This window comes from Penicillium cataractarum (genome assembly GCF_028827025.1).
Source record: "Penicillium cataractarum strain IBT 29864 chromosome Unknown utg000004l, whole genome shotgun sequence".
NCBI classification, from domain to species: Eukaryota; Fungi; Ascomycota; class Eurotiomycetes; order Eurotiales; family Aspergillaceae; genus Penicillium; species Penicillium cataractarum.
The window spans coordinates 406,773-430,391 of record NW_026622740.1 but is presented as its reverse complement, the minus strand read 5'-3'; the positions used below and the strand labels follow the sequence as shown (position 1 = coordinate 430,391).

The window sequence follows — 23,619 nt, the reverse complement described above, 5'->3', positions numbered from 1 at the left end:
CCCTGGACAAACGGAGATCCACGGTGTTGGTCTGCTCCAAGTCGTCGAGCATAGGCATAGCCCCCACAAGTTGCCTCGTCTGGTAATCCCAGAATATCTTGACATGAGAGGTTGTATCCCAGATCAAATGATCTGAAACAAGGGCTATCCACCTCCACTATAGGGGCTGTGGATAAGCGTTGGCAGAGATGTGCTTGACTGGGACCTTGACCCAGGATGACTTCCAAGTGGACTCCGATAAGGTTCTTCGAACCACGCGCTGGTAATATCAGCATGTTCCATCAAAGTGCTTAGATTTTTTGACCAGTAGGAATTTAAACGAATCTGTACTAGTGTTCGACCGGACTGACTTCCCCATGTTCTTGCTGCCAGAGATGTACTACCGTCAGCACTATCATGTGCAAGGAATATATATCACGCTGGAGTCAATCTTCGCCACACACCTTCATTATATGCCTAGCGTCGAGTTTCGTTAGTAGCCACATTTACAAAATCGAAGTTCTATAGCGTCCAAATACACGACAAATTAAGATTGTCCTCCCGAATGATGTATAACTTTAAAATGTAAACTATATCGGCCTTCCACCGGATGCTGCAGTGCACTGCTCCTTCTGGTATCACAAGCCGAGGGCTGCCACATAATGGATGGTGTCCGGGGGTGACGAGTGAGCATAGGATACAATAGCTGCGGAGCTCACCACTACCTAGCAAAATGAGATCTAAAGAGATGAGCAACCACCAGACTGATCACATAGAATGTGACTGACCCCGACAGAAAGCCGAGCGCCGAACGCCCCTTGGCCCAACCAGAGCATCATGAACCTCGGCTTCGGAACAGGCGACTGGCAGAATGCGGGCGGTGCCGAGTTGCCCGCGTGTTGACTTCCCCCGGATTCTGGATCCGGCGCATTTCGTCCTTCTCCCCCGCGCTTCCACATTGCAGTTGCACATTCCTGGCCTGATCGAATGGTGAGCCGGTGGCCTGCTTAGGCTTGGATATCTTCTGTCGTCGTCTCTTCTCGCGAGACCCTCCTATTCCAATCCTTCCCCGCGCTCTTTCCCGACGGCAATTGGAGTCACCGCGCCAATGGACTTTGATCATTACGGACAGAGCTCCCAGCAGCCTCGGCAGCGGCGGAAACGTGTCGCTAAAAGGCGACTTCGTAATAAGCCTCCGGTCGCTGCTCGTCTGGCGCTGGATGCTCAGCTCCGTGGCAATGTCGGCCTCTTATCGGAGGACTTGGCGAAGGACCTCTTTCCGCAGCAGTCGCTTCAGGGTGAGTCGAGAGCAAAGACGATTATTGTCGAATGATTACAATTGAAATTGGCAAAAGGATGTCTCGCTAACTGGAATGCTGTATTCGATCAGACGTTGCGACGCATGACGGTGTTCACTATGTAGCCGTTTCCCCGCATTCCCCGACCTTTTCCTCGGTGGAGGACCAGGCATGGACGATTCTACCTGTGCGAATTCACAGCTCGGAGCGCTCGCAAACGCCAATCTCACATTCTACCGTCCTCTTTCCCGATTCCGCCGATACCCTGCAACCGTTCCTTCAGGCCCTCGGGAAGCTCGACCCATCCCGGAATTCGCTACAGACTCACCGGGCCGTGGAGATCCGGCTCCTCGATGTCGCCCCGTTGCATCTTGATACCGTCTTTGTGACCGTTGAGCGCCATTTACTCCGCAATCACGACGATGTACAGAACAAGTTTGGCGGTGGCTTCTCATCTAACGTTCATGGGCCGAATGGAGTGTGGTCCAAGAACGGTAAGATTGCCGACGCACGACGGCCTTCGAAGAAGGCAGCGGCCGACGCCGAGCAACGACTGACTGCAGCCGTGCGCGAGGCATTGACTGCACAACGACTCGTGCATATGGGTGACGTTCTTCCACTCCCTCTTCCTCCACATCCTATTACATATGCGCCCGCGCCACCCGCTCGCATTTCTTTCTGCGAGCCAGTTTCACAGGGTCTCCTGGGCCCGACGACAAAGGTGGTTCTTGTTCAAGCTCGTTCGCAGCAGGGTAACCGGGTACCACAAACACTGCCACCGCGATCCGCGCTCCTGAAACAAGTGGCCGAAGATGAAGCCGACGATACCTCCAATGAACAGTTCTACTCTGCGGCCGAGGATAAGGCTGGAGAGAGTGGCACTGAGGTGGAAACAACGTCTGCCGCCGAAGAATCCGAGACCGAAGGATCAGCTGGATCTATGAGCGATGACTCTGACGATTCTCTCGAAGACATGATTTCGCTTTCCGCGCCCGAGCTTCCTCAACCTCCATCCGGCGTTATGTCTTCTATCACCTCCGCCACACCCAGGGCAGGCGGTCGACGAATGGATGGCATCCATACCCCGGGCTCAGTTGCGTCAAACTTCACATCGGCAACTATGCGGCCTGGCCGCGGCGGTGGGAAGGTTTTCAAGGTCGAAGGACTCTTGCAACAGGTGCCTAATGAGGTTCTTCATCCCCGTCCACGCGATGACGAAGACGTGGACTCGTTCATTTTTGTCGATATCAGCACACTTGCCAAGATTGGTTGCTTCTCGGGCGACTGGGTGCGAATCGAAGCGACCGAAGAGCCCCAACTCGGCATGTTCGCATCGCTGAAGTTTGGTAGCTTCAATAACGATGCCACCGAAGATGCTGGAGATTGGCGCCCTGTCAAGGTCTTCGGACTGCCAGGGCTTCCATCTGCTAAGCCCCGGTATGCAATCAACCACTCCGGTGCTCGCCGGTCGAGCTTCTCGCAGCTGGCTCCGACGCGATTGACCCCTTCCGTTTTCGTGCCTCCATTGCTCTTGAGCAACATTGAGAACCCTAAGTACCTCCGTATCTCGCCGATGACCTTTGCAGCTGCCAACGGCGTGTCGAAGCCTGGCCTCTTGCATCACATGAAGAACAGCGCTGTGAAGAACCCTCCCTTGGCGAAGGAAGTCACACTGCTCAAGGTCTCCACGCCTTTGTCGATGGACCGAGTCCTCCAGCCAGCTCTCTTTGCCGGGCTCAAGCAGTACTTTGAGTCTCGCCGGAGAATACTGAAGAGTGGTGATCTTGTTGGTATCAGTGTCGACGAGGGATTGGGCCGAGCGGTCTTTTCTGGCACAGCTGGAGGTGACGGCGCGAACCAAGATGATGATATAACCGCTCGGTTAGGCCAGGGTTCTAAGCCGGAGAGCTCGGAAGCTCGCAAGGTCGGCGTCGCCTGGTTCCGTGTCGGGCAAGTGGCTCCTACTAGCATTGAGGAAATGGAGGAGACGGGCGAGGATCAATGGGGTGGTGTTGCGGTCATTGACCCCAGCAGCACTCGCATGGTCCAGGCCGGTAGCGATGTCAGCCGAGTGCCCGGTATTCTGGGTAACGGCTGGGAGTACTGGCTCGGCGTCAAGTCCATCCCCAAGACCGTTGGTGACGCTTCAGCACCTCATGGTATCGCCACAGAACCTCCACAGTCGTTTATTGCCCCCTTGCAGCTGCGCATCCGCGACTTGATGGCGGCAGCAACGAGTCCAAGGGCTATCCAGCTGGGCATGAAGCCCGTCGTTATCCTTCTGAAGTCTCAACAGCGACACATCGGCAAGGCAACCGTTGCGACGCGTGCCTGTGCAGATATCGGTCTCCACACCTTCCCCATTGACGCCTATGATATCCTCACAGAGGGCGGCGCAAACGGCGGTGATGTCAAGACTGAGGCTTATCTCAAAGCGCGTGCTGAGCGGGCATTCCATTGTGGTGCGAACTGCACTGCCCTGCTTATCAAGCACATTGAAGTATTGACAGCCGACCGTATTGTGACTGCCATGAACGATATTCTTGGTGAGGCCCGGGTCGTGATTGCGACGACTACCGATGTTGAACAGATTCCCGAGGGAATTCGCAGCCTTTTCACCCACGAGTTCGAGATGGGAGCCCCCGAGGAGAAGGAACGTGAGGGTATCTTGCGTAATGTGGTTGCGGAGCGTGGCATCAAGCTGTCGGCCGATGTGGAACTCGGAACCGTGGCGCTCAAGACTGCCGCTTTAGTCGCGGGAGATCTGGTCGACGTGGTGGAACGCGCTGCTGGTGCCAGAACTGCCCGCCTCGAGAAACTGGCAGAGACTGCCAGCAAGCAGCTTTCCGGTTCTGAAGTCTGCGTGAGGGATGTTCTGATTGCCGGTGGAGATGGCGCTCGTGGAGTTACCAAAGCCGACTTTGATTTCGCTGTCGAGGCCGCCCGCAAGAACTTCGCCGACTCGATTGGTGCACCCAAGATCCCCAATGTTGGCTGGAATGATGTTGGTGGTTTGACTAACGTCAAGGACGCTCTGATTGAGACGATCCAACTGCCTCTTGAACGTCCGGAGCTGTTTGCCAAGGGCATGAAGAAGCGTAGCGGTATTCTGTTCTATGGTCCACCCGGAACCGGCAAGACGCTACTTGCCAAAGCCATCGCTACCGAGTTCTCTCTCAACTTCTTCTCCGTCAAGGGTCCCGAATTGCTCAACATGTATATTGGTGAATCCGAAGCGAACGTGCGCAGAGTCTTCCAGCGCGCTCGGGATGCCCGGCCGTGCGTTGTATTCTTCGATGAGTTGGATTCCGTGGCACCCAAACGTGGTAACCAGGGAGACAGCGGTGGTGTTATGGATCGTATCGTCAGTCAACTGCTGGCCGAGCTGGATGGTATGAACGGCGGAGAGGAGAACAGCGGAGGCGTTTTCGTCATTGGCGCAACCAATCGTCCGGATTTGTTGGATTCGGCACTGCTGCGTCCTGGTCGTTTCGACAAGATGCTCTACCTGGGTGTGTCAGATACGCACAGGAAGCAGGCAACTATTCTGGAGGCACTTACGAGGAAATTCGCTCTTCACCCCGATGTCTCGCTTGACCGTGTGGCAGATAAACTTCCTTTGACATACACCGGTGCTGATTTGTACGCCCTTTGCTCCGATGCCATGCTGAAGGCAATTACACGGAAATCTACAGCTGTCGACGAGAAGATCAAACAGCTGCCTGGAGGTCCGGTGACCACGGCTTACTTCTTCGATCATCTGGCAACCCCCGAGGACGTTTCGGTGACGGTGACGGAGGAAGACTTCCTCTCCGCACAAGGAGAACTCGTCCCTAGTGTCAGGTATGTGTTAATGAACCACTCAGTGCGAAAAGAGAGGTTTGAATAATGAATGAGACTAACTTCTCGCAGTGCCAAGGAATTGGAGCATTTCGAACGGATCCGCCAAACGTTCGAATCTGTCGATAAGAAGCAGGAGAGTGGAAACGGTGGCTCGCAGACGATTGCTGAAGCCATGGAAGCGTTCAATCTGGACGCAGCGTCGCCGTCACCCGTGGGAACTCCCACGAGCAATGGAGATGGCTCCTTGGTCGGCAGTCTGCATGGCCGCATTAAGGGCTTGAAGCAGTGGCCTGGTGGTATTGTACGCAGTGCCAGTGGTCAATCAACCACGAGCAGCAAAGGCAAAGGCAAGGCTGTTGCTGGCAAGAAGGGCAAGGGCTCGCATGTTGGTGGTGATTCCGATGCCTCCCTGGAGGGTGATGATGAAGAAATGGCCAACGGTCAAGTGGACGATGAGGATGAGGAGGATTATATCGTTCGCACTGGACACCTTGCCAATCCTATGGAAGAGGTTGAGTAGGGGATCCTGGTATGATTTGCCTCGGCTACAGTTTACACTTTACCGTGAACATAGGTTTACTATGCGTTTAATAGGGTGTATAAATATTACTAAGTAACTTGAATGGATACCCTCCTGGTGTTTTTGTCAAAGAATGTAGTATATTATATAACTACGGATATAGGGTTATATATTAAAAACTTATAGAACCTAACTATACTATTAAACTACGTTAGATTAAAGCCTTTAACTAAACGACTATAAATAAATAATACTAAGTAGGTATATAGCTAGGTATAGAGGGTATAGGGAATTCTATTAAGGGTATCAGGCGTGCTGGTTGACGCCCGGAGTGGAGAAGACGGTGATCTAAGGGATTGGTTGCTGGACCATGGCATGTAAAAATAAAGTTTACCATGTATTTTGAAGTTCGAAAACAGCAGAAGATCGGTTGTATACTATGTTTTATACTTCACACGCTCCATTTTCATTCCTCGCTTGAAGTTCCTAGACACTATTTCCCAATCTTCCTATTCTGTTTTAATCAAAGTGACATCGATGTTTAAAAACAGACATAAACCATATAATTCGAAAGTAATGAATGTATAAGGGTAATTACTTCCAATCGTCATGACAGCCTATAATCCCTCTTAAGAGAGTTTTAGCAAAAAATATGTTCTGATACCTACCAAGTGTCTTTATTTGAACTTTAAAGTAGGAGGAATAAATACGGGATGGAATTTAAGAAACGCCGTCCTTTCAGTTCCATTAGAGAAAGTACCTGCCAAACCCTCCAATTCAGTGTTTTCGTTGGTCCTTTATATATTAGTGCGTGAGCGGTGAGAAGAAGGTCTAAGTATACTACTTACATTTCACAAAAATGAAATATTGAGGTTCATTTGTTTCATGATAGAACTCAAGTCGTTAGTCCCTTTACTGACTCGCCAATCTGGGAGGCCTGAAGTTTCGCCTTGCTGATCCCAATATAACCGCAAAAAATGCATGGAGGACTGGATATTTCCGAATCCAAACATGTCCTGCATGTGGGAGAGACGGTTGTAGACCAAGATGCGATGAGTCTGGTTGTTTGTCAAGACGCCAAAAAATACCAGTGGCCAGACGATAGTCGAAGAAACAGGTGCTCCGACAGGAAGCGAACTTAAAATTTCCAGAAAATAAGTCACCCGAGAAGCAATCGCGGTTTGAAGATGCTGGGCGGCGATGAATGGTGATGTTTTCTCGATAAGACAGAGTAGAGCTTGCTGGTACATGCAACCACCCAAAGCAAATTCTGTCGAAGAGCATTCCGGAGGCTGCCAGGAAGACAAACGGGCGTGTAATATAGTATAATATCGGCACCATGCTGCATCTAATTCGTGTTTTGGTGTGGTCTCTGGGTAATTCCACCTTCGGGTTAACAGGGCCTCAATTTGCGGAACTAAATTAAACAATTCGTATGCGCAGCCGACGAGAATTCCTGGGCTATGTTGACCAACGAGCAGAGGGGTTGCTGATTCAATAAAATTCGAGGATGAAGCATGTGAGATGGATGGTCCGGCTAAAACCGAGATGCTCTTGATATAGGCATAGAATTCGGTCAGAAAGTCTAATACTTCCTCGTCGACGGGTATTTGCCCCCGTGAAGTTTTCAGTCGATTGAAAAGTACATCTGCCGCTTTCAGATGATGTACAAAGTTACCATCTTCATCGGCCCTGATTGTCTTTGAGAAACGAGTTAGTAGCGGTATGCGAAGGAAAAAGAGTAATATTACCTCGAGGAAGCATAGAATTAGCGTAGTGACTAGCAGTTGAAGGCTGTCGCTATGGATCTGGGTGCTAACAAAAGCTGTTAAGCTATGCTTTAATGATCGTAGAGCAACGCCTAGGTGAGTAAACGTCATAGTATTGACTTCAACATTGGATACACGGCTGCCATAGTGTACCCCACTCAGAGCAAGGAGACTCTGTAACACCGTGTTCGGATAGCACATAGCAAGGCGAGGGAGAAGTCGAGTGAAGGAGTTGAGTGGCCCTCGGCGAGCAGATATGGCATTCCCGGTCTCATGCAAATAATGTTCGTAGAGTAGAGAGGAGATTGGGGCCTTGAGAACATGGCTAGCAACGCCAAAACCCATACGAGTCACCTGAAGGCGTAAATTCCGGGGGTAGGGATCAGAGCTTCGGCCTCAACTGGCGATTGATCGTCCGGATTTGCTGTCGAGGCCCACCTACAGAGCAAGACATTTCGCTTGCAACCTCCGCATGTCGGTTTTTGGAGATCGCAACGTTTTCGCCGTCGCCGACAGACAATACAACCATCACGAGTCCGTCTCTGCGTTTCAGCCATATCTCTAGGAATAGGATGATATGAAACCACAAAATTAGGGATTTTATCGAGAGACCGATATCGCGGTGGGGAGGGTCAAGAATGACGCACAAAGCAGTTTGCGGTGGCAGATGGGTCTCATTGGGTGGCCGGTATCATTGAGAAACCTGGAAGCGCGCTTATCGGAGGCAGTGGAGGACCAATCCAACAGCGAAATTATTGGTTAGATTAGTACCAGATTCGATTTCCACTTTAGGGAATCCTACTTATTGTTAGTCAGCGCCAGCTCGGTCGGTCACCATGAACCATATTTCGGTATCATTTTCCCCGCGGCTTCTATTTTGATGGACGGATAGAGGCTGCCTCGACAGATAAATGCGCTTAGGAGTGGGCCTGCTCCATTTTCTCCGAAACAAGATGTATCCAGAAGATTGTCTTTCCTGCTCCTATATTTATTAGCGGCACGCATGCTACTTTCATCACCCACTTGTATTTCTCTCTGTCCGTATTTATTTTTTTTTCTCGTTTCAAGTCTTTTTACTCAAAGCGAACAATCTTCATGTCTCAAGCCCAAACCCCTATGACTGCCCCCGATGCGCCGACCAGCGACTTTCCAAAGCACCTTGCTGAGGATTCTAAGGCTGCCGTTATCGATGCCTTCGATGCCAGTACTGTGACCGCACCTGAGCTTGTCGCATCATTGATCAAAAACGGAGGGTGTGTAGTACGCGGAATTCTTAATACCGACCAATTAGCCCTCATTGAGAACGACATTCGACCTTGGATCGAAAAGGACTGTCCTTGGAAAGGTGACTTTTTCCCTCCCGAGACTCGGCGGGTTATGGGTTTGGTCGAGAAGTCTAAAATTTTCACTGATCTAATCCCTGGAAACCGTCTGTACCGGGATGTGTGCGATACCCTTTTGACATCTACTCACGAAAGCTGGCTGGGCCAGACGCTCGAAACCAGTGTTTCGAAGCCACAACTGAATAACACTATTGTCTTCAGTATTGGTCCCGGCGCAAGACGCCAGGAACTTCACCGCGACGACATGATATTCCATAACGAGTTGGCCGAGCTTGCTTCGCACGAAGACTACACGATTGGCCGTGACACCAACATTGGGTTTTTCGTGGCAGGTAAAAAGACAACCAAGGCCAATGGGGCTACCAGATTTATCCCCCGAAGCCATCTGTGGGCGAAGACCACCCCGCCAAACGAAGATCTGACCTACTATGCCGAACTCGAACCCGGTGATGGCTTCATCATGCTCGCCAGTTGTTTCCACGGAGGCAGTGCAAACACCACCACTGACGAGGAGCGACTTGTCCTCTCCTGCTTTATGACCAAAGGCTTTCTCAGACAGGTATTTCTCCTTCTTCCGCACGCAAGAAGATTATCTACCTCTGACACAACAAACAGGAAGAGAACCAATACCTCGCTAATTCGCTCGAGAGTGTGAAGAGATACCCAGTTGAAATGCAGAAGATGATTGGATACACTGTTTCTAGTCCCTTTGGCGGGTGGGTTGACCTCAAAGATCCACGAGCTTTGCTTCTGGAGCCCGGGGAATATCTGGATGGAGATCTCTTTTGATACTAAGGGGGGATTTTGTGCATAAAGTATTGACGGTCTAGTTGTAGTTAGCATCAATTTTGATTAATAGGATCATCTTTAGAAGGCTAAATTTACGCTACGATTTTCATTTTTGCCCACCTCCACCTTTTTGGACGTAAAAGGCTAGTCTTCGTACCAGCATGACTACATATTTTCGGAGGCGTGATCTCCCCCCTGCACTTCTGAGGTTTGTCGATAGTAATATCCTTGAATTTTGACCCTTTTGCAACGAACGGTATGCTACGCGTCATCTGTGAAATCCAGCTCAAGAGAAATGGCGGAAGACAGGTACATAAAAACTGTCGTCGTGAGGCGTTTGATAGAAGTTTGATCATTCAAGGAGCTAGATCAACAAGAACTTAATACTACTAGTGGTTTGCTTGGGAGTTAAAGTCACTGATCAAGGGTTGGAGACAAGCAGCTTTCCACAGCACGGGTGGATTACCTACTTGAAATGTATGTTGAACGTATGTGCCCGTAAGTAGCCAATGGCGACTGTCAGCGCCGGTCGGACCGGAGGCTAGGGAGATAAACGCGCTTGGGTTATCTCTCGCCGATAAGAGTATCCTCTTATCGGTACCATATTAGATCTGCCGTGCAGTAAGGAGAGAATTCTGTCGCATATCAAAGATCCCCATTGTGATTTGACCAATCAGTAATGTTCGATGTTCCCTATGTCCCATTCGAGGGCTCTAACAAGTCTAGATCCCAGGAGAGAAGAGTGCTTCACCTATGGAGCTTTGCGTGGGGTTAAGTCTGGAGCTAGATGTGATGCAGATCTCGCCTTCGATATGATAACAAATTGGGCGAAGATGGATGCTCTGGCGATAACACGTCTTCAAATGGAAGCATTAGAAAGATATAAGTGATAGGCATGCATCATCTAGAATACATTCTTCTCCCGCTTTTAGTACACACACGTCCATGATGGAGGCACCAATTGAGAAGCCTCCCACAGAGCTTTGTGACGGCGACCATGTTGGAGATGTTGGAGACACGTTGCATATCAACAACCTGGCACTGCTCGAGGCTGGCTACATGTCTGAGCTACACCGCAATCGATCTCTGTGGACCTTGTTGTTTCAATCCTTGGCAATATCCGCTGTAAATTCCGCCTACGTGAAACATAAGCAGTGCTCGGTTGTTAACTAATATGGCAATCAGATTCCTTTTGGATTCGGCTCACCATTAATTAGTGCTATTTATGGCGGAGGTATGCTGTGCAGATACCAAGTCATGGTAACTGTACAAGTCATGGTAGTTGAACTGACCGTGGATGATTCTGTAGGTCAACTACCCATGTTCCTTGGATTGATCATCGTGCTCTTTACTCAACAATGCGTGGCTATTTCGCTTGTCGAGCTGATTTCGCGGTATGCAGTCTCTGGAGGTCCGTATTTCTGGGCATTCCAGCTCACTGACCCAAAAAGAAGAGTAATAGTAGCATTTTTCACTGGTTGGACGTGGCTGATAGGCAACTGGACTATCACACTCTCTGTCAATTTTGGATTTGCATCGCTGATCTCTGCGGCAATCAGCCTGTACCTTCCGGAATGGGCTGCTGAGCCCTGGCAACTGCTCTTAATTCTTTATGGTGTTTGTCTCGCAACTTTTCTCGCATGCTCGTTCGGAAATCGCTCCCTGCCAATAGTCGATGCCGTCTGTGCCGTATTCACCATCGCCACCATCATGATTACGCTTATCTGCCTATCAACAAAAGCTAAGGCCGGTAGACACTCAATTGGTGACACTTTGGTAATATGCCATAATCTTTTTTCCAGACTTGGGGATACTGACGGGCTTGAAGGGCTACTATGACAAGACTTTGAGTGGTTGGGGAAGCTTTTCCTTCTGGATTGGGATTCTTCCGTCAGTTTACGCGTGAGGCATTTGCTCAGAACATGGGAAAGAGCTCGCGCTGACAAGAAGAAGGTTTTCCTCAATTGGACTGATATCTTCCATGGCGGAAGAGTGTGATAATCCGCACGTCAAACTTCCCAAAGCATTAAGCCTCTCAATACCGGTTGGTGGGCTTGCTGGTCTTTTATTTGTAGGTCATTCCTCACCTTTATGCATCTTATATTGCTGATAACCTGTAACAGATACTCCCAATATGTGCCACCTTGCCTCCATTAAACGACATAATTACAGGAAGCAATGGTCAGGCTCTTCCTTACATTTTTGGTGCCGTTATGGGATCACCAGGAGGCGGAATGGTGCTGACATTTTTTGTGCTCTGCATTGCATGCTTCTGTAGCATCAGCGTTACTGTCGCTGCGAGTCGATGCACCTGGGCGTTTGCTAGGGATCAAGGGATCCCGCTGTCAAGTGTGTGGGCAAAAGTCAATAGGCAGCGCGAAACTCCTATATTGGCTATCGGCCTTACTACCGTTGTTGAGATGCTCTTAGGACTCATCAATATTGTCAGTTCATCAGCCTTCCTGGCCTTTGTATCTGTCGAAGTTGTGTCTCTAGCAGTCTCTTATGCAATCCCCATTGCATTATCCCTTTACTACAAACGGTCTGAGGTCAATACTGCTGCTTGGACATGTGGGAAAAGATTTGGATTAGTCCTCAACATCATTGCCCTCGCTTGGATTGCTTTTCAGATGATACTTTTCAGTATGCCAACAGTTTTGCCTGCTACTGAAGAGAGCATGAACTACGCGATTGTGGTGTTTTGTGGTTTCATGGCCTTGAGTATGCTCTACTATGGGGTTTGTGGCAGGAAAAGTAAGTTCTTCATTATGCGATTTCTAGGGCTTCGTGCTAAGTCATTTCCGCAGCATTCACTGGGCCACGAGCAGTGCTTAGCTGAGCTCCATGGGAGTGGGCATTTGTCGGCAATTCCATGGGAAAACATAAGCTGTCCGGTTGTAAATTCCTCTTTGTATCATGCCGGATTAGATGCTGGAGTGGAGGCCACGGGAAAGAATATACATACCTGTCTGTACTTTCTCACCATCTCACTGCCACGTAAGTGTTAGTTCGCTTCGAATTTCTGACGTGCGGGATTTTCTCCATATCGAATTTATTTCTTGATAATTGTTGACACAACCGACTATGTGGGAGGTGAGGAGGTTAAATTACTGATAGGTATACCGTTTAGGGATGTTTTCTGTGCCACAAAAGCATGCTACGGGGCATTTTTGGGGGTATTTCGTAGCCGTTCCTTACATCATGTTACGATAACCTCAATAATGCCAATCACATTCTCAATCCCCAGATTTTAGAGAATACTAGCAATTCAGAATGAACCTAGCTCCAGGTTAAAGACGACTACACTGGCAAACCGACCTGCTTACGTCACTTCAAACCCGGACAGTAGTTAACTATCTTATGTTCCGCGAATATCAACAAAAGCAACTGACCCCAACGAACTCGACTTGAATTCATGAACTACGGAGGGCTGGCTATTGATCCCCTATAGTATATAGTAGAACCTTCTCGAATTTATTACTGGTTTAATCTGGAAGCTTAAAAAAGAATGAACAACATACAAGATTCACGACATTAATTTTCTTCTCCATTCTAGGAGAAGTTTATTGGCGAGAGTGACTCCTAGAGTAACCTTACCTTGGATCAAAGATTGCCTCTCCTAATCCTACTGAATCCCACCTGATCACATATAATTACTACTAAAGCCCATGAGGTGATCGGGTGCCTGATCCAGCTGATCACCTGGGGAACTGAAACCCGGTTAGCGTATAATGGTTAAGCATGCTGAGCATAAAACCCAATAGATGGCCTATAGCTAACCTAGCAGCTAATTTATCTTGTTAAAGATAATATAGTAGTATTGCATATGAAGCAATCCGCTATAGCGATTGGTTAATGTAAGAATCGCTAGTTCAATAGTAATAGACTTATAGTTGATATGATCTGTCTTGAAAACTGTGTAATAGGAGTATGTGATCCACTCTGTTACGAATTACGTTATTACAAGAAAGATTTATTTAGGCTATAGTTTCACTTAAAATTAACACACATTGCGTATTCATTAGAGCATCTTTCAAAAATTCCAGGTTACATTAGATTACTCTCATATTAACCGGCCCCTTACAAAGATTCAATTCTAGTTCCTTTAATACGGATACAGCTTGCACCGCTCGCTTGACCGGGCATGGGTTACATTATTAAGCATCCTAGATTTGAGCTATGCTGAGTGGTCACATGTTAACAAAACAGAGAACGACAAGTATACGGTCTTTGTGGTTCTTAGTCTACCGAGTCGGTGTAATTCAATAGCGAAGCCCGAGATCAACGCTAAAAGAACATGTTAAATGCCGCATAGCCGCATAGCACTCTCAATAGCCAATCCTTGATTTATTTATTATTCGCATTATTTTCATACTATTCAAAATAGAATCTCTTATAAAGTAACTAAGAATCTTTTATTAGTCAGTGTATACAATTAACTAGGTTAGTTAGTTATAGGCTAGTTATATAAGGCAGTCCCCCTGCCCCGCCTAACAAACTAACGAGGGTCCCACTTTCAGGATGCGGGGACCAATCAGGAGGTACAAAGCCCACTACCCCACAGGCCCTCGAATTTACCACTCCGCGGGATAGATAATAATTTGCAGGAGTTGCCAGCATCCTCGAATAAACCCTGCCAGTCGCTGTGTGCCTGTTTGATGCATCAATGCCCCCATCGCACGCCTGCGACGCCTGCCGTCGACGCAAAGTCAAATGCGACGGAGTGGAGCCGTGTGCCAACTGCGGCATCTCCGGCCTTCGCTGCGTCTTCCGTGGCTCGCCGAGGCGGCAGCGCCTAGCTGTCCGAGGCATTGTGGCCGCTGCGACACCTGAAAACGTTCAGGATCTCGCGCTGCACGCTGCCGATTCCACTACTGCTCCTAGACTTGAGCCTGGAAGCGCCCTGATCTTGGATCCCGGAAGCAGAGGTGGCGCGTCTAGCGTGAGCAGCTTCCACCACGATCCCGGGCATATCCACGCCCATCTGGTTGCCGAGGTTGACGCCATCCTCGCTCCAGAGTCTATCGCGGACCTGGTAAATAAATGTATCGACTACTTCTTCCAGTACCTGTTTCCGAACACGCCAATCGCCCACGAGCCGACGCTTCATGACGCGGCGACATTGCTGGCACATGAGGGCCATTCCACGCTCGCCAAACTCGCGTCATCGACCTACGACACACAGCACCAGGTCGAATGTCTGCGCAGGTTTACGCTGATTACCGCGTTCTGCGCCTTTGTCACGGCGGTCATGTCGGAAAGTCGGCTGGCCCAAATGATACAGCTCTCGCGGCTATTCCTGCTCGCGTCGCGTGCGACACTCCAGCTCTACGAGGAATACGACCTGGAACACCCGAACTCGACCTCGTTGGCTATCCGGATGTGGTATTCGGCTGCCATGCACAATCGGACAGGCCGGGTGGGCACCTCTCACCACTACCATGCCGAAGCCGCATACCTTGCCCAACGACTCCGGCTGTACAACGAAAATGCCGTGCAGCGGGACCTCAAACTCGAGTCGAACCTACTGCGCGCGATGTTCTGGCTGCTGTTTCTGGCGGACAAGACGGCAATTGTGCTAGAAACACGGCCACCGATCCTTAACGAAATGTTCTTCAGCTGCGAGTTCAGCCTGCTCGAGAACAGTGACGATGAGGGGCCGATGCTCGATCAGAGCAAAGACACGAACAATCAACGCACCTTGGAACGCCGAATCTTCATTGGATTCCATCTCAAACGACGCATCTGGTCTGCCGCAGCCGACCTGATCGCCGAAATTCGAGCACTTTCCCTGCGCATCAAGCAAGGCTTGGTGTCACCTGCCGAAGAGGGCCTCGCGCTGGCACATCTCACTGAAGCCTATCTGCTCTTCACGGGGCTGGCCGGCCGGCTCCCAGATTGGTTACGTCAACCGGGCCATGTCGAGGGCGTCACCGACGACAAAGTGGCTGCTTTCCACAGCACATGTTTCTGGACGCAGAGGAGCAACATCATGACCGCGTTCCACTGCATGAAGCTGGTTATCCTGCAGACCTGCATCGACCATCAGTGTACCGTTATCATGGGCCTCGATAACTCTTCTCTGGCGTGGGCGATACGGAAAACCGAAATTTCCCAGGATTTCCTGCACGAAATGCAGATCGTGCCGTTTATTTGCTTCAAGGTCCAGGGGGAAACCGCGGTAAGTTCCGCCATCTATCCCTAGATAGCGCCCATTCATCTTTCCCAGTGCTAATCATATTGTCTTGCCAAGGTGGAGCGCATTCGTCGTGTGGGCAGTACCTTGCTGGAGCTTGTCCATAATGCCAATAACGAAACGGTTCAGAAAATGGCCCGGTTCCAATTTGACCAGCTGCTGGATTTCCTGACAAGGCTCGACTCCAAGGCATCCAACGAGCTCGCAACAGGTCCTATGTGATGTATGATTGCTCATAGCCGGCATTAAAGCGCCTGCACTCACTGCGGATAGCTCTCCCGAGATCCCTCATCCGTCAATTACATTAGGTGGGGCTGGTTCAAATACACGGAATGCACTGTATTCAATTCGAAACATTGCTCTCATCATGTACAGGCTGGTACGTAAAGTAGTCAAACCTCGCCTGAATATGGGTTCCGTTCAGGTCAGAGCACGCCATACCAACAAATGCCCCAGTGAAGCTTCCTGGGCCTCCACATTCATCTGATAGTATCGAAGCATCAAATACAGGCCCGATCTTTTTCGTCTCTTTCTCCCCCTCCATTGCATAGAAAAACTGCAGTTGATTTCCACTTATCGTCAGCGCGAGACGCACCTTACCTTCGTTGGGGATGCGCACGGGCTCGGAAAGATGTTCAAGATCGAGGTCACCATATGGAAACGACGCCTGCGAGCTCATGATGAGTAGTTCCCTCTGCCCATCCGAGTGTGCGGTCACAGTTAGGTAGAAAAAGTTAAATCGTGCGTAGTACGCGGTGAGACCGGCGAACTGCCGCTCGTCTATCGGGCTGAAACTGAGGACGGTCTCGGCGTTGAACGAGAAATGCATCTGCCGGCGAGCGACCAACGCTTGCTCGCTCCACGATCCGATCGACTCGCGGCCTATTAGAGTGAGCCCGCCGTCGTCCGGGTCGATGGAGAAAATGCGGTCCGGCTCTGGTGTCCTCAGCCACTGGAAGTCTTGGTGCAGCTCATGGCCCGCCTTGAAAACGTAGTGTTGCGTTGCCCAGTATGCTGCCTCGTCCCTCGCTCTAGGCAAGTCCACGTAGAGGGAAGGTACCGGCCCGTCTTTCACGTACAGCCAGTCATCGTCGCCCCAGTATGCCGCCTGGATAGCAGTCTCTCGTCCGAGGATGCATCGGCGGCGCGCCGTGACCGGCCGGCTCGTGAGATGGACGAGATAGTGCTCCCCCGTGGGGGTGGTGACGAGGTCGCCATGACCCGCACGCTGCAGAGCCGCCAGCGGGGTGTCCTTGGAGGTCAATATATATTCTTGCGGATGCACCTCGTATGGGTCACAAATATCCCGCGCACGCGCGAGCGTACAGGCGTGGTTATACTGGGTCCCGCCTTCCGCGGTCAGCAGATAGTACCATCCGTTGCGTCTGTACAGATGCGGTCCTTCGGTATACTGCAACTTCGTACCCTGGAAGATGTTCTTCCGGGTTCCGACCAGTCGGCCGGTCGATGCATCGAATTCTTGCAGCACAATTCCCGCAAATAGCTGCGGGCGGCGGCGATGGTCCCAAAGCATATTGATGAAGAACTTGCGACCGTCATCGTCGTGGAACAGCGAGGGATCAAACCCGGACGAGTTGACATGGATGGGATCTGACCAAGGGCCGGTAATTTCCGGCGCGCTGACTATATAGTTGTGTGTGTCCTTGAAGGAGCCCTCCTTGCGAGTGACGTCGGTGTACACCAGCCAGAAGCGCTCGCCATCGTGGCTGAGGCAAGGGGCCCAGATGCCGCCTCCGTCCGGATGGCCGCGCATGTCGAGCTGGCTCCTGCGGCTCAGCGGACGGCATACCAGCTCCCAGTTGGCCAGGTCGGTGGATATATGAATTTGTACGCCGGGGAACCACTGAAAGGTAGAGGTGGCAAGGTAGTAGTTCTCACCCACTCGGACGATGGATGGGTCGGGGTGAAACCCTGGCAGGATGGGATTGCGCACCAGAGGCATGTTGGCAGTAGACTTTAGAAGAGAACACCGAGGATACCACTGCTGCGTTGCTTGGTCTGCTAGGAGTCTAGTGTTGTGAGAAGCAAGGTGGTAGACAGCTATAAATCGATGGTGTGTACCAACAACACAACCCGGCCGACCATATTATGGGCCCACTTTGTACTCCGCGGAGAGGATTGATGCTATAGCTTGGCTCCACCAATCATGACCTGTAAAATGACAAAATAGACTTACCGCCGATTAGTGGAGGCCTGATTGGCAGAGATCGGGATGATCAAGCTTTTGCGGTTCTACCCTATTTAGACATCCAGTCCGCGGAATGTATTGTACTAGGGGCCACACGCCTGAACTGAGGCTTATCAGTCTTTACTCCTTTCAATGAAAGAAATATAACACATCTTCATTATATGTTAATTACATTAAGCGATTTCAATTCCGTTACGCACTTGGTATTTATGCAGCTTTCATAATAGACTGTTTACATTATTCAGTTTCTGCTTGTATACCACTTAAGAATAAAGTTGATTACTCTGAAATAAATACACAAATTCCTGTATATTCGACTCATGTTAGCTCAATAGCAGAGCGCAAAACTTCCAATATTTCAATACATGTTCGATTTCTAAGTGCTTATTAACTGTTAACGAATTATCCCTGAATCTGATAGTCTTTATTAGTAACGAGCCCCTGCATCTCAGTAAAGTGTTCATTATACTATCTAAACTCAACACCTTTATAGACCTACCCGTAAATAGATAATAATAAAAAAATATATAGAAATTTGGTCAATATATAGAAAGTAGCTAGAATTTAGGATTCTGTTGTAGAGGGCTTACTAGGAAACAAGTGACGTAGCATAAAAGGGTATTAACATACGACTATCCTAATATTTGCAAAATCTAAATACTCCCTGGCATTGATGCAGGAATGGTGCAGAACCCCCACATTTTTCCTGCATTATTTTTTTTCCAATTCCGCTTGTCCTTTGCCCCACGGGGACTGTTAGCCTCCCCCGTCGGGCACTCCGTGTGTCGAGTCAACAGACTCACTAATTGGCTCTTTATATGTAGACGTTTTCTGCGGAGAAATTGACCGTTTTCTGTTGCCCAAAGCGTTCTGTGGAGATGTCGGGGGACCCTCTTAAAGGAAAAATCAGCATAAATAGCGGCATCTTCAACTACGAGAGTCTTTTGTGACTATCATTCAAGATCCTTCCTCTTGGAGAAACCAGCAACTTTCAGTAGAGACGTCTGTGCCAATTGCCGATAAAGGATGACGGCCCTCTTGAAGGTCTTTGCGGTTACCTTGTGCATTCTCGACCGCTTCGCCAGCGGAGGGACGATCAGCACAACATATCCTCCGCCGCCCCTCCCCGAGCCCATCGAGGTCGTTGAGCTGCCCCTTCCCCCAGCCTTGGCCGATACCAGCCCCGGTGCGTGCACCACGCTGGTCAACCCGCACGGCACCGGGTGCATCGCGCCGATGGGCTCGGAAAGTGGCGACTTCACCTCCGACGGGCTCAATGTCCTGGCGACGGTCACATATGTTGGCGCCCCGCTCCCGCCCAATCCCGCCAGCATATTCAACGGGACCCAAGTCATCCTGCTCAAGGCGGACGGAACCACCTTCTCTAACGGCGACGGATGGAAGTGTCTGACATGCGGCGTGCCGGCCGCCAATAGGGTCGGCGTGATGGGCGATCTGGCCTCGTACCCGCAGACATTCTTTGACGGCCGACGCGCTCTCTCGGGCATTAACATCATCGACTGCGGCGCCGCCGTACTGGGAAGTGACGTGTGCACGCCCAACAAGACGCACATCTACCCGCTCTTTCTGGACGACGGCACCACCGCGGGGATGAGCCTGCGCGAGATACGGCTGCACCCGGATAACCAGCACATCACATGGAACAGTTTCACCGAGAGCAGCAGCGGCACGCTCGGACAAATAAACGGAATCGCACGGCTATCATTTAATGTGACAGCATTGCGATACGACCTCGTCAACGTCACGGTGGTCAGCAACCCGTACCTCCCGCAACCTCTCTCGGTGTCGGAGGATGGCCGCGAGCTCTTCATCAACAGGTCTGCCATCTCCGTAGGTGAGCTACGCGGGTGGACGGGCACCGGGACGGAGATCACCTATGTTGGCTCCCCTTGGGAATCCTGCAACATCGACCTCTTCGCGGTCAGTCTGGCCACAGGCGCCGTGCGACGGATCACAGCTCACCCAGAGTACGCTGACCCTATCAGCGTATCCCCGGACAATGCCTGGCAGGTTGTCCTCGACACGCGCGACACACAGAGAATGATGTTTATGTCGGCGATTCGTAACGTGCCCCCGATCATCGACATCGTAGCGACGGCCACAGTGTCTTCTGTGCGCAATAATGGCAACCGCCGCTTTTTCGAGCCATGGCTGCTAGACTATGCCGGCGACCGCGGCCTGTACTTTGGGCAGAAGATAAACGAGGCGGGCAACGGCAGCTCAGGTGCCGTCAACGATCCCAACTGGAATGCCGGCGCAGATCCGCGCTGGAGCCTGGATGGCACCCGCGTTTCCTACTATCAGTGGCTGTCGATTCCTCCGGCCTGTGGAGGTACGAACCCGTTGCCCTGTGAGATATCGCCGTATCCAGACGGCCGACAAGCACGGGTGATGATGGCGACCTTCACCGCCCGCACACCACTCGCCCTTGTTGACCCGCCGCAGCTAGAGATCTCGGACTACGTGCCGTGGGGACTACCGTACACGCCAGGGATGGAAATTCCCAGTTTACCTATCATCCCTGAGGGCAACTACACGCTCTATGGCCAGCATAACGGACATGCGGCCGTGTCGATCGCGCATAACCCGGCCGAGGCGGCCGCGATCCAGTCGGTGGCGGTGGGGTACCATGATTTCAGCGACGACGGGCTGAACGTCTTGTCTGGGTTCGAAAAGGTCACCAGCAATCAACTTAATCTGACCTTTACCGTACTAGATTGGTTCTCGAACATTAGTTCGACCGGCCCGGAGGAAACTGGGTATAAAGTCACCAGTGAAGGGGGTTTCAGCGTTGGCGTCGACGCGCTGGTAAATTTCTTCACCGCGAATGGCACGCTCACTTCCACCATCGAGGGTCTTGCCACGTGGTACCAGCCGTGCAATTACTGCTAACTCTCCCAGTTTGCGAGTTGATTGCACGAAAATCCAGATGCTACTCTATATACTCACTGCTAACTCTCCCAGTTTGCGAGTTGATTGCACGAAAATCCAGATGCTACTCTATATACTCAATGCACAATTTTGATTACCTGATACTGAGCTTACAATTCACAAAGTTATTGACTCCCTCTGCCAACAGTGCCTTCATCTATGTCTGGAGTAAAAATTCTATAAAACATCATATCTCGACAGAATTCTATAAATTAGTAGAGAAACAAACCTCCGATCCTTCCACTTCCAAAACAATTTCCTGGCCAGGAAGGTAGATATGCACGGGCACCGGCCGAGCAGCGTTCCTCATCTCAACCTTAATACGGACCCGTACATCCGTCGTAGTGGCTCCGCGCGCCCACGAGACGTAGACCATGCCACTTATCTTCCCATCCACCATGCGAAGCGGCAGGCGTGCGTCCAGTTCCGTGTAAAGATTAATCCGCGGCCGTACCTGGATGGCTTTCCACCCAGCCGCCGCTGGCCGCACCCCGGCGACCTCGGCCGTGAACTCGTACAGCGGCGCGCTGCCCCAGGCGTGGCAGTCTGAGCGCTGAGCGTCCCCATCTTCGACCCATGTCGTGACACCCATAGCGAGCTGGCTGCGCCACGGCTCCCAAAACGCGTGAAAGTGGTCATCGTACAGGCTGCCCCCGGCCAGGCTCAATGCTCGCAGCGTATAGAAGGACATAGCGACCGATTCTTGCACGAAACTCCCCGCTTTAGTCTGGCGAATGCTCTTGCGCAGCAGCTCCTGTGCCTCCGCGCCGCGGACCACGCCGCCGAGCACGGCCCAGACCTGGCTGTGCTGGCTGCGCGGTGTCAACATGTCGTCGGCCTGGGCCGAGACCAGGCTATCGGTGAAGAATTCGCCATCAAAGCAATGCTTCCGCACGGCCACCGCAATATGTCGGGCCCTTTCGCGGTATTCGTCGGCCACCGCGGGCCGCTGGAGCGCACCGGCGAGGGTAGCAGCAGCACTCAAGGCGTAGGCGTAGATCTCGTTGGTGAAGGTGGAGAAACCCGTACGCTCGCAGACTGGCGGGCAGCCATACGGCTTCCATTGGGTTGTCCAGTCGACATAGTTCCAGATGCCCGGTCGAATGTCCCATTTCACTAGCCCGAGGTGTGGATCGATGCGCGCAGCAAAGGACGTCAGGATGGCGTCGACCACGGCCAGGAAGCGGGAAAGAAAGACATGGTCGTCAAAATACTCCAGGTGATCGCTAAGCAAGCGGATCCAGTACAAGGAGAAGTGCGGGATAAATTGTTGCCGGTGCGAGGGAGCCCGGCTTGCTGTTAGGCCGAGCCGGGGCTGGAAGGAGTTGTACAGTTGGATGATCGCCTGGCGCGCCAGTCGGTCATCGCCTGACACACAGTAGGTGAACAGAGCCGAGCTACGAGTATCCATGGCGTACTGCAGCTGCTCGTAGAACGGGCAGTCCTCGTAGCAGTCGTGCATGCAGTTCACCAGCGTCCGGAGGCTGGTCGTCCACAGAGAGTCGACCGTGGCGTTCCCAGGGCCCGCCGTGATCTGCGCCTGCACATCCAGCGGATAGTGGCAGGAGTCGACGTCGATCCCCTGGAAGACTAGCTCCGCACCCTCAACGGCGATGTCGATCTTGATGAACCGAAAGGTGCGATAATGGAACGGAGCGAACACCTCCGTCACTTCCTCATCCGCAAAGTAACCGGGGCCGATGCCTTTAGTCGGCCCCTGGAGCTGGTAACTATCATGCGGGCCGATCAACTGCTTTGTCATGTCGCGGCGGTGTGCCTTGCGCCGCACTCCGACGTAGAGGTCCGGCTCATCCTCGTAACTCTCAGCGTAGGTGAGCCGGATGGAGCTGCCGCCGCTGGTAGGGCGTAGGAACCGGACGCGCAGGAACGCCGTTGTGTGCGCGGCGACCTCAAGCTCAAACTGATGACAGGAGCCTGGCGCCAGACACACGTCCGCGCCACGACCCTGCTCGGGGGTCCGGCCAGGAGCACAGCGCGCCACGTCTCGAGCGGCACATCGCTGTGCACATTGTGGATTTCGGTGAACCACGTGGGTTGAATCTGCTGAGGCGGAATCAGGCGCGGGGACAGGTGCTAGGGTGGAGTGTTGCCTGTCGAGTTTTTAAATTCCAGGACTTTGGCGGGTTTCCAGTCGAGCGGGCTCTCGGCGTGTTGCCGCTGGTGAGACTCGTAGGTGTGGAGGAAGACGTCCTCGGGCTCATCGACGCGCAGGCTGGCGAAGGGATCGATAGCCGACTCCCATTGCTCGCTCGTGCGGAGGAGCTCGGAATACTCGCCCTCGTCGACGGGCACGAGGACGCGCAGGCCACCAGAAGGCAAACGGGGGAAGGAAGGCGCAAACTGGGTCGCGTAGAAGATCCGGAGGACGTGAACTGCGACGTGATTCTCCCCAGTCCGCAAGAACGGACCGATATCCACCTCATCATAAAACCACATGCTCTGATCCCCCTTGACGGGGCCAAAGGATACTAGCTGTTGGTTGACATAGAGCTTATACCGCGTATCAGCCGAGATGTGAATCTTCAACGACTTGGGCGACTCGATGCCGAGTGTGAACTGTCTCCGGAAATGTACCAACAAGCCTGCCGTGTCCGGTTGGTTTTCAGGGAAAGCTGGATGCCATATCCAGGTTCGGTCAAAAGTGGCAGACATGGCGGTAGGAGGTGATGCTCAAAGGAGGAGAGATTTGCTGTACGGGAC

At 51.6% G+C, this 23,619-nt stretch overlaps 7 protein-coding genes across 7 annotated transcripts; 4 read left to right on the top strand and 3 right to left on the bottom strand.

Annotated features, from left to right (window-relative positions):
* Window positions 1-1,087: 1,087 nt before the first annotated feature.
* Window positions 1,088-5,640, top strand: pex6 (AAA family ATPase peroxin 6; the record flags this gene model as incomplete). Its single annotated transcript, XM_056697602.1, has 3 exons — window positions 1,088-1,277; window positions 1,370-5,120; window positions 5,190-5,640. 3 exons carry the CDS (start codon window positions 1,088-1,090, stop codon window positions 5,638-5,640), a joined length of 4,392 nt encoding a protein of 1,463 aa, XP_056556127.1.
* Window positions 5,641-8,504: 2,864 nt separating this feature from the next.
* N7496_004672 (phytanoyl-CoA dioxygenase family protein) lies at window positions 8,505-9,541 on the top strand (the record flags this gene model as incomplete). The annotated part of the gene is made up of 2 exons (XM_056697601.1): window positions 8,505-9,311; window positions 9,368-9,541. The coding sequence occupies 2 exons, from the start codon at window positions 8,505-8,507 to the stop codon at window positions 9,539-9,541; spliced, it is 981 nt and encodes a 326-aa protein (XP_056556126.1).
* Window positions 9,542-10,489: 948 nt separating this feature from the next.
* On the top strand, window positions 10,490-12,380 carry N7496_004671 (amino acid transporter; the record flags this gene model as incomplete). Its single annotated transcript, XM_056697600.1, has 7 exons — window positions 10,490-10,666; window positions 10,727-10,775; window positions 10,851-11,317; window positions 11,370-11,431; window positions 11,495-11,612; window positions 11,665-12,295; window positions 12,349-12,380. 7 exons carry the CDS (start codon window positions 10,490-10,492, stop codon window positions 12,378-12,380), a joined length of 1,536 nt encoding a protein of 511 aa, XP_056556125.1.
* A 1,827-nt stretch (window positions 12,381-14,207) lies between these two features.
* On the top strand, window positions 14,208-15,959 carry N7496_004670 (uncharacterized protein; the record flags this gene model as incomplete). The annotated part of the gene is made up of 2 exons (XM_056697599.1): window positions 14,208-15,722; window positions 15,795-15,959. The coding sequence occupies 2 exons, from the start codon at window positions 14,208-14,210 to the stop codon at window positions 15,957-15,959; spliced, it is 1,680 nt and encodes a 559-aa protein (XP_056556124.1).
* A 121-nt stretch (window positions 15,960-16,080) lies between these two features.
* Window positions 16,081-17,700, bottom strand: N7496_004669 (glycoside hydrolase family 43 protein; the record flags this gene model as incomplete). The annotated part of the gene is made up of 1 exon (XM_056697598.1): window positions 16,081-17,700. One exon carries the CDS (start codon window positions 17,698-17,700, stop codon window positions 16,081-16,083), a length of 1,620 nt encoding a protein of 539 aa, XP_056556123.1.
* Window positions 17,701-18,903: 1,203 nt separating this feature from the next.
* N7496_004668 (uncharacterized protein) lies at window positions 18,904-19,793 on the bottom strand (the record flags this gene model as incomplete). The annotated part of the gene is given in 2 exon segments (XM_056697597.1): window positions 18,904-19,665; window positions 19,683-19,793. The coding sequence occupies 2 exon segments, from the start codon at window positions 19,791-19,793 to the stop codon at window positions 18,904-18,906; spliced, it is 873 nt and encodes a 290-aa protein (XP_056556122.1).
* Window positions 19,794-21,103: 1,310 nt separating this feature from the next.
* N7496_004667 (uncharacterized protein) lies at window positions 21,104-23,571 on the bottom strand (the record flags this gene model as incomplete). Its single annotated transcript, XM_056697596.1, has 2 exons — window positions 21,104-22,918; window positions 23,035-23,571. 2 exons carry the CDS (start codon window positions 23,569-23,571, stop codon window positions 21,104-21,106), a joined length of 2,352 nt encoding a protein of 783 aa, XP_056556121.1.
* Between the last annotated feature and the right edge of the window lie 48 nt (window positions 23,572-23,619).